Here is a 10607-nt window from a genome sequence, read left to right as displayed (position 1 = left end):
AGCATGGCATAGAAAGAGCAGAAGAGATGCTCTAGAAATAAATCTATCTGTTTTAGTGAAAACCAATAAAAATATGTAAAATATTCGCTGTCAGGATACAGTTCAAATAATTTTTTTTTTTTTTTGCTGTAACAATGAGAGCATCACGAATATCCTTTGACTGTGGAGGAAGTGGTCTTAATAAGGTGTCCATTAGCTAAAATGCATGTAAACCCAGATTAGTGATGGAGACCCTTTCTGTCCATTAGCTAAAATGCATGTAAACCCAGATTAGTGATGGAGACCCTTTCTGCACAAAAAAAGAATAAGGATGAGGAATTTAAATAGCTATTGCTCCCTCCACATTCACACTGCCAACTTTTTATTGCTTTTATTGCAGTTTATTCTGTTCCAAATATATCCTAGATCGAGAAAAGAGATGCAGTCCATCCTTTATGACTTTATTGAAAGTCCGGTGTGAATTAGCAACTCCTTTGATGATTGTTGAAGTCTACATTCTGATCGATTAGATGAGTGACCTGCAGTGTGGTATATACTCAGGATAGAGAGGAATATAGAACACATTTCTGGATACATACAAATATTTGAGTAGCTATATGGTTCACTATAAGAAAGCAATTTTATTTTTGACAGGATGGGAGAAGTGGTCTTTTAATGCAGAAATGGTAAACCAGCTCAGCCATATTACCGATGAAGAAATTGAGGACAAAGCATTAGTTGACCATTTAATTATTATCCTGCTGGTCCGGTCTGAGACAAAGTCTACAATAGACTTTGTCTTCCTTCAGTTCATTGTTTTCCCCACCACTTTATGTTGCTTTCCTGTATACAAATAGTTATTAATATAGTCATCCATGCTAATGTACAGAAAGGTAGTTCTCTACATTAATTCATATTTGAAGAAAGGAGACATCTAGACCACTTGAATCATTTAGCTTTATGATCTGATTTCAAGAAAGTTGAACATTACATGGGTATGGGGGCAAAGTATTAATTTAAAATTTAATTGTAAGTGAAATTTAATGCCATGTCTGCTATGCATTGATCCTATGCCTTAGAAACTTACATAGGCACATCCACAATAAATTTGAATAATCCTATTTTTAAAAACTTTCTTCTTTGAATTGTTTTATGATTTCCTGCTCTTTTAATTTGTGAGTATAAACACTCTCTTGGTTAAATAGTTCTTTGGCAGTAAAATATGTAGCACCTTCAAAAAAACCCAAATTATAGCTCTGATGATAATGACAGTGAATTACTGTACTAGATGAAGGGAAGCCTAATAGTACCTAAAGATTGCAATCTTTACGGATGAGGCAGTGATGATATAAAATGCCAAAAGCCAATTGTGTTTGCTTATGTGAATAGAACACCACTCTTCAAAGATTGGGACCAGTGAGAGGAGCAATTTGTCATATGTAATCTTTTCTCAAAAGAGAAATACAGTACCTCCCCAAGACTGTTTCCCATTTGTCTGGACGACCTGGATGAGGTGCAGCAATGCTTTTTCCAGAGACATTTGGCTCTTGCAATGCATTTATATTTGTTTCAAATGAAATCAGAGATGCTTTCTCTATGACTTCCTTGCCATGGGTGTGATGCATGGGAAGGGATATATAACCATAAAGTCAGACCACCCTTGGGGATTTTCAGAGCACCAGTGGTGACCAATCTGAATTATTGATCTTTATTCATGAAAAAAGTTTCCTAAGGGAAAGGATATAGTTTTATAGTAGTCTAAATTGTAATAGATGTTGATCTGGTGTTGATAAATATGTGGAGTGAAGGGAAGCAATTCACAGAAAACCCACTGTAAGTTCTAGAGTTAGGCTTCATCCTTTATTAGGTAGTGAGTAAAAGACAACTGATGATTACAACTCCAATTTAAGAGACCATTTAAACAAAAATGGTTCCATAGCGAAGTGAGGCAGAAGGGATTTAGGTATTTCTGAGTTTTCTCATATGGCTGATGGAGAAAATATGGCTGATTTGTTTGTTCCCAGCAAATCATTAAAGTTAGTAACACCTTGTGATCCAGGACTCTTTGCATCCCACAGGCCCTGACTTCTAGTGGACTAGCTAATTCACTTTGGTGAAAATGGGGAAGAACAGCAAAGCACAAAGTAGTGAGATTGCATCAATTAACATTAAGTTCTCCAACAGAAAGAGGTTTTATCAGGTGTAAAGTTTGTTGGATAAGGAAATTCAGGCTAATTTATAGTGAAAGATCAACATATTGACAAAGCAGAAAAAAGCAACTAAAGTTCAAATCCGTTAGAAGCTGGTCACACAGGATACAGACAGAGCCCCAAACAACACACTCATGAGCATCTTTCCATCTGGTTAAACCAGCACAGTCTGTGTGTGAAAAAAGGAAACACTTACTAAGACCAGAGAGTAGAGGTATTGGTAAGTGTAAAATCACCAGATACTCTCAAAAAACAAATTTTAATACTAACCAACATGTTTAACCAGAGATGTATGGTTTGAAATTCTTTTTTCCAAAGACTAATGAAATACTTTTTTTTTTCTATCTGCCTACCCTCTTCCCTTTTCCATGATTTGTTTTTTCATTCGTTCATTTCTTCCTCCTTAATTTGTTGTTTAACAAAAGATATATAAAGCCAATTGCTTTAAAGATATGTTTATATGACAAATGTCTATAGCTAGATGGTGGAGAAGAACTCCAAAGACCATGTTCAATGTTGAGCACCAAGCACGCTATGGGTGTTTCTTAAATATAAAATGACAAATGCTAAATACCTATCTCTCAAATGGTTTCATCTTGAATCTTTATACCTCTCAAAGGTTACTACAATTTAGATAAGAGCAGTTTCAGGAAGGCCATACCAAGCCCTTCCTTATAGATTTAAATAATCTTTACAAAACCTTTTCAAAAATATTTTTTTCTCTAAACTTAAATCATGTAGGGTTGATTTGTACATGTTTTATCATTGTTCTAAGTTTGAGTGTCCTTGTTCTTATTAATGCAACAGATTGGCTGCATTGAATCCCATCATAGTGACAGGTATAGGATAGCTTTCTATGGGAAAAAGCAAGTAGCCTTTATCACAAATTAAAGGCACAGCTATTTTTTATGCCATTTGTTACCAACTTAATGATAACATGTAACATGGGATGGTTATATAATTATTTTATATAGATTTTCTTTTTATAAGTTATTCTCTTAATCTTTCTAACATATATACAATATACATGTATTTATATATACCCCTGATAAATCTTGTTTTAAAGGTAAAACATCAACTCCTTTCAGCCTTATGGTGACTATCAAAGGCTGCCAGTATTTCATAACTCCACTAGAGAAATGATGGTCAAGTGCATCTTACCAGAATTTTTTTCAACACTATATCCTTGGTCTGCAATCACCTTGGATTCATTTTTTCTTGTTTTACTAACATTTAAATATATATATTAATTGTTTATATCATGTCAGTAGGAGATCTAAAACACAAGAAAAAGCCCACAACAATAGCTAACATCTATCATCATGTTCAAAGCAGAAACCTTTGCCTAAGAGACAATCTTACTGGTATGATATAAAAGGGATATTGCAGAGATGCAATATTCTCTGTTTTTTTTTCTTGGATATGTACTAACATGAAAAACTTTACTTTGCATTCTCATATTAGGTTATGATCATTCCTTATCCATGAAATAGAACAATTGTACTAATTTCTTTCTGAACACCCATGATGCATGGGTTTACTTATTTTCAGATATAGTTTCATTACAAAGACTTTCCTCTTTCCAGAAATACTGTTCAGGGTGGGGAAACAGTACTTTGTAGGAAATTACCTTTAATGATATCTTCCTCCACCTCTATGCTCAGCCCTGCTCTCTTGTCCTCAACTTAAAGTCATATACGAGCTGGATAGGAGGGGAAGAACGTGGACCAGAAAGACCTCCACTAAACTCTCCGGTGTTTGCGTATTCTTTGACTGCTTACTGGCATGAAATAGTTGTTCATTCTACCTTTTGCAATTCTTTAAAACCTAGTGGCATAGATTGAGACACAGCACTATTGTTTTACAAGACATCTACTGTATCTACTTTTGTTGGGATAAATACCCAGTGATTGCTGTCATAGCAAGAGGACCAGCACGGGTACTACTATTCACAGTGTTGCTTTTGTTTTTTTGTTTTTTTTTTCTTTTTTGTTTTGTTTTTTGTTTTTCTTTTTTTTTCATATTATCTTAATCTACAGAGTAAATTCTTATATATATACATTGGAACCAGTTAATGCCCTTACAATGTATAGTTGTTTCATAAAGCAGGAAAGACAATGCAGAGGGAAATAGGTGCCCAAAAGCACAGTCACAAAGGCTTCAGAAGTTCTAGATACCACTACAAGTCAATGCTGGAGATCACTTCTAAAACAATCAATGTTCAAGAGGAATGCTTTAATTTGGAGAAAATACCACCCCTCCCTTCCCACCCCCAAAACCTCCCTCCATTTTTTTTTTTTTAAATAATCTTTTCAATTCACTATCAAAAGTCCTGGCTCTTCAGATAGACTTTAAACTATAAATAAACACTGCATAGTTCTCTTTTGTTTTGTTTTTGTTTTTTGTTTTTTGTTTTTTGAAAAATTATTGCAGTACAAGTACTCCCATTTGGAATTCAGTAAGGAGCAAACAGCACAGGAGTGTGGGCGGTCCGGATAGGTCCAGGAGCTGGCCTCAGGAGTGCTGGAGGGAGCGCAGAGGTTTGGAACAGTGTGGCCGCTGGAGCAGTTCGGAGACTGAAGGGGGAGTTCACGGCCACTGCAGCAGCGGCGGCTGCAGCTGCCAGTGGGTTTGGTAGAATTCGCGGAGCCAATGGCTTTGAAGGTTCTTTTGAAAATACTAATTTTACCTGCAAGGGAGAGAAAAAAGAAAAGAGCAGTAGGACAGGAGTTTGGGCATCACACTTAGATTCCAAAATGATGGGCAGCTTTCAAAATGCAGCAGGAAACAACCACAAAGATAAAATCACATTTGTGAAGGGTCAGTAAGAATAATGGAAACTGTAGAACAACTTTCCTTTGGAAGAGCTAGAACATCCCTTGAAGACGACCAACCTAGGATATTGAAAAGTCCTCTAGAAAAGTACTCGGCAACCTTATTTTATTTTTCTTCATAAATATACCTCCTGAGGAAAGTATTCATGTTGAGAAAAAAAGAAGTATGGAATTTTTACTCTACACACACATGTTAACTGTCATGGAATAGATACTTCAAAAGAGAGATTTATCAATGCTGTCAGCTACTATTAGACTATCCAAGTGTGTAAACTGGGGAGCGCAGCAAGGTGTGAGGTATTGATGAAGAGAAATAAAAATAACAAATTCCACTTCAGGGAAGAAACTTATCTCTCCCCAAATCTGACATGGTCTACTTCCTCTTTATGCAAATGGTAACAGCATTCTCTCAACTCAAACCAGTTCATTCCTTGGCTAGTAGCATTAGTAAGATGGCTGTTCTCACAGAAAGAATGTTCCCATTTATGGAAACAGTAACATAGTGAGACCTGAGGAGGCTTTGGATGGTAAAACTAACGCAATTTGACTTCCCTGTTTATTTAAGAACCATTCACTTGATTGTTGAAAGCTGCATCTATGCTGGTCAGAAATAGCACTCAAAGTTATGACTAATGGTGCTGAAACATCAGCTCTGTGCAGAATTCAGTCTTTCAATGCAGCTAAAATTGCTTCTGTTCAAGAGTAGAGTGACTTCATTTGCATAAAAATGGGTGATGCTACTAAATTAATTGGGTCAACTCCTACTGAGGTCTCATAATAGATGATTGCAGTTTTCCTTTAACTATATTTTCATGTGCCAGCAGCACACAATAGCACCAATTATTAATAAGATCTATTTTGAAGAAAACAGATTTCGAAATGCACAACTCAGCATATACTGTAGATCAGTTGTTCTTAACTTTTCATTGAGCCCTGGGTCTCCCTGATGAAAGTGATGGTCAATACAATCAGGAAACAAATAAACAAACAATAAAAAACACCATAGGATCATAAATATTAGTTTGGGATTATCAGGAGGTTTCACAGGTTTCTGCTAAATTCCTAAAAAAAAAAAAAATCTAGGTCAGGATATTAGTACTAGTATGTTCACTAATCTAAAAGGTATATTTGGGGTAATGGGAAGAACGCATCTCCCAGGAAGAATTTCACCAGGCCTTCGACATGATTCTTGGCTGAATAATTAAATAAAATAAGCCATGCCTTTGAGGTTGTGCTATTCAAAACCCAAAACTGTTGGGGGTATCAACAAAACCAATGCTTGGTCCCTTAAAGATATTAAAAAGGACATGTGAGAGCTTATTTTTCACTGACCTTTCCTAAAATTATCCACTAACATCAAGACCAGATTTCATGACTACTTACCTGACTCAAGAGTTTGGCTTTCCTCTCTTCACCATGCTCTGTCATTAACCAGAGGCCAACTCCAAAGGATAAAGGTACTGGACTGGGGCTAAAAGTGGTAAACCACCCAAAAAACTCATGAAACTAAAATTCTATTGGTGGAGTAGGGGTTGGACTTTCCGATCAATTATTTGTTATGACTTAGGTATTTTCCATTGATTTCATTTAGTAATTGACAAAAAAAAAAAAAGGTCAGTGGACTGTGGGACATTCAAGATCATTATGGTTTGGGAATCAACGATGACACTCACCCCCAGTGGATGTGCTGCCTTCTGTAGTTTGTTGTAAGGACTGTATTTAGGTTTCGGGGGCTTCCCAGCAGCTCTGTCTTTGTGCCTTCTACTGCTAATGTGCTATTAAAAGCAATTAAAAATGACATCTTTTAAAAAAAATCATCCCCAAACCCTCCCTCGTAAATACTGTTTTAACCTGAGGAAGAATATTAATTATTTCATACAAGTTGCAGAAAGATAAAAACAAAAGAGCATGCACTTTTGTCCTTGGATTCTGATGGCTTGAGGATATATATTTTTATGCTACCCATTTTAGTATATTTTTAACAAATAGAAGGCTCTTCTTTTTCTGAGCCTTTCTCTTTATCGCTGCACAGATCTCCTTTTTAAAAGTGTACAAAGGAAAAGAATGTCTAAAGGAATTTCATGTGCAAATAAACAAAGATGCCCAGGCAGGCATGAATTTATTTCCATACTAATATTTATCCTCACATTTGTACAGCCAAATGTCAACCCCTTAAAGTCTAAAGATAAATAACTAAGGTGCATAAATGAGTACAATATTGCACATATGCACATAAAATACAACACAATATGAGGGCTGGGCCTTCAATTGGCAACATATAACTGATCTCTTTGGAAGGCTATTCACAGTAAAAGTGAATGCAACAGGATTAGTCATCCCTTTAGCAGGTGGCTGCAGGATTTAGAAATACAGTACAACACCATGTAATAAAGTACATAAAATAAAAGAATAGAACAGTATAAAATTAGTTGTAACGTGTAAATAGTCTAAATAAGTAAAAATGGAACATTGCAATTTGACCTTTAACAAAAATCAACACTTTTGAGTGGGAGACCTGGTAGAGAAAAGATCTAATACCCCTTTTCCTCCCACTCTTCAGATATAAGAATAGTACAAATTCACTTTAGGCGTTTTCTGAAAGGACTTAGAAAATCTTACATTTTAGTATTTCCTTGGAAACTAAAATATGCATAAATAAGGGCAGTGGAGAGAAGGTAAGTGGATAGATGGATGGGTGGAAGGGTGGATAGATGGATGGATGGGAGAGGAAAACAGGAAAGAAAGGGAACAAAGGAAGGACACTGCTCATAAGGATGTCCCCTATCTGTTGTTTCCATTTCTAGAATATGTGCTGTCTACCTGTTTAAGCTGTGTTTCCGAGTTGACGTGCACATCACAGATTTCACAGTGAAACGTTTTGTTTTGCAGACCTGTGTTTCCCTTATTAACTGGTCCTTTGCCTTTCACACCTGCCCTAGGAAAGGCTTTGATGGTCCCGCTTCCATTCCGGGCTTCTAGCATGGTTTTGTGCTTAGTACCTGCCAGGAATATTTAGAAAAAAAGAAAGAAAAAAATATTAGCCGGTTTATGCCTTTAGGAAATGGTACAATTAATAAAATGTGATGTCTAGTTGTAGAGCATTTCTTCCGGGGATTATGACTGAAATATGCTTCACTCAGAAGACAATGTGCTCTGACCACCTTCCATTACATTACTCATGTTTTTACAATGTCCCATATAACAAACCGGCACCATTAATATAGCACCTACACCCCAGAGTCCTAAGGTGAAATTAAATGGGTGTGACTTAGTTTTATTTCCTCTTGATGCTAATAAGACAGAAATGATAGCAGATGAGGAAGAGTGATTTAGTTGCTAAAGGTATAGTTGGAGGTGATGTGTAACAAATGTCTTCAGTTTAAACATGGTGTGTTTATAGAAGTGGCACTAATTAAATACTCACTTTCTAAATAGAATACAAGCAAGCTTTCCTGGCTATGTGTTTTAGGTCCCAAAAGGAAGAGCAAGAGTATAAAGATCTTACTGAAAAAAAAAAAAAAAAAGCCCTATTAGGGTAGTAAAGCCCACACTGATTGGTTATGTCCTTTCAAATGTAAATACAAATGACCAAAAAGATGAGGGGTGAAAGGTTAAGCAAATAAACTATAAATAAAAGCTTATTTTTGAATAAACCAATAACATCTTCTGACTATTCTTACACATAACTAGTGTAACTTAAGCTATTAACATTGTTTTCTATTTTTTAAATTTTTTTCTAATTATCAGAGTTCATGAATGGGGGTTTCCTCTCAAAAAATGGCTCACAACTTTCTTTTTGTTGGTGTTGATAACTATTCTTTATTTTTCTCACTTAGCTACATGGTTTTGCTATGAAATTTTCTCTTGTTACCATTTATGCCCTTTTGGCCATTCTAGTTGTTTAAATCCTTTTTTAGTGGTTTCCCTTTCCTAATTGACTTTATTAAATTGTTATCAGTTCTGGAAGCATAAAAAATAAGGTTCTCAACTTCAGATTCCTGGACTGGCCTCCTAAGACTATTGACTATTAATGAGGAAAACAGGTTGAGGGGTGCACTAGGTCAGCGCCAATCACCATCTCCTTAAATAAGAGGTGATGAGTACACAAAACAGGTTTACAGTCACAGTTCTCTCTTTCAGAATGATCGCAACTTTACTGAATCCAATATTAAAAAAAAAAAAAAAAGGAAATTCTTACAATGTAGATTCCCTTACTCCAAGAATATGAAGGTCATATTCTTATGTACAGCTCTGAAAATGTTCATATCCCAACATATTAAGGAAAGAGAAAAAGGTCAACATCTTGTCAGTAGACTGGAGGACTTGAAATACGGAACCATAGCACTGCTCCGAGGTGCTGGCGGGGAGACCTCCCTGCAGTAGTTTTTTTTTTTTCTTGCAGCTTGCAAGCCCATCCCCCTTAAACAGACATCCTTTGTACTCTGCAGGTGGTGTAAGTCAATGTAGGGCAAAACAATGTTCTAGGGAGTAAGATATATATACATTTATACATACATATACATACACACACACACACACTTTGTGTCACTGTGTGTGTGTGTGTGTGTGTGGGTCTGGATGGTTATCCAACCTTTTTTATCTAAACAGGTGATTTTATCAAAATATTCCTTTTCCAAGCAGATTCTTCAATCAAACTGAAAAGCATTCCTGGGCCAGTTTGGCTTATCAATGCCTAGGAAGTAGTCAGTAGGAGAATGACTCTTACTCTGACTTTCTGTAGGGACGCTTGATCCACTCTGGTTAATATCTTTTGTAACTGGGAGTCTTACCATTATCCTAGAAGATGCTGAATAGGAGTGGCAGATAATCTTTGGGCCTTAATAATAATAAGGCCATGAACACTGACCCCAGGGGATTGACTTAAATGAATTTTTACTTGAAATGTGAAACAGATGTCTTAAGCAAGTCTTTACCCAGTTCTCTTCCTGAGCAGAGAAGCACAGATTAGACATGGGCTTCCTGAAGGCAACTCCTGGGTTTTGCTTATACTGTATTCTCAGTGCCTGACACATTGTAGATACAGCTCAAGCATTAGATATTAATAAAAAGCAATGAACAAATTTGTGAAGAGCACCGTGAGCTCAGACTCTGGAATGGTGTGAATCAAAGTTTGCCTCCATGAGCTGTGTAGTTTACATTTCTTTGCGCCTCAGTGTTTTCAGCTGTGAAAAAGGAAATTATCTGCTCTACTGAAGTGTTGCATTAAATGCATTTATTGTTTTAAGGATTACTTTTGGCACTTCCATGTGCTCAGTAAATTTTAGTCAATCCTCTTCTCCTTCTTAACAGTGTTGGTTTTGTTTAAGCAAAAATTTAGAAACCTCTAAGCACTTTAAAAGTTAGTAAAGTCTATCCTTTGAGAACTGCCTTTTCTGTATATTAAAACTTAGTGAAGAATAGAATAAATTCTGTCTAGGGATAGCTCAAATGAGCTTAGTGAAAATTATCAAATGTTGCCACTTCAAGTTATTGCCAGAAAAATTTGCCCAAATTAGTAATAAGCATTGACTATAAAACATTTCAAAGTTTTTTTTTAATAATATAGAGAAAATAATCAAAATCA

The 10607-nt window shown here is 35.9% G+C and overlaps 1 protein-coding gene across 3 annotated transcripts in view; it reads right to left on the bottom strand.

The window, feature by feature from the left end:
• Positions 1–1817: 1817 nt before the first annotated feature.
• Positions 1818–10607, bottom strand: part of ZNF385D (zinc finger protein 385D) — an 875841-nt gene continuing 867051 nt past the window's right edge. For all 3 annotated transcript variants that reach the window (XM_072726738.1, XM_026006427.2, XM_026006429.2), the window contains 3 exons: positions 7844–8022; positions 6697–6798; positions 1818–4878 (listed from right to left, as the gene is read on the bottom strand). In XM_072726738.1, the coding sequence (XP_072582839.1) occupies positions 4645–4878; positions 6697–6798; positions 7844–8022 (515 nt within the window). In that variant the 3' untranslated portion in view covers positions 1818–4644. The remainder of the gene's footprint in view (positions 4879–6696; positions 6799–7843; positions 8023–10607) is intronic.

The sequence above is a fragment of the Vulpes vulpes genome, chromosome 11 (assembly GCF_048418805.1).
Source record: "Vulpes vulpes isolate BD-2025 chromosome 11, VulVul3, whole genome shotgun sequence".
NCBI lineage: Eukaryota > Metazoa > Chordata > Mammalia > Carnivora > Canidae > Vulpes > Vulpes vulpes.
This window is presented reverse-complemented; position numbering and strand designations above follow the sequence as displayed.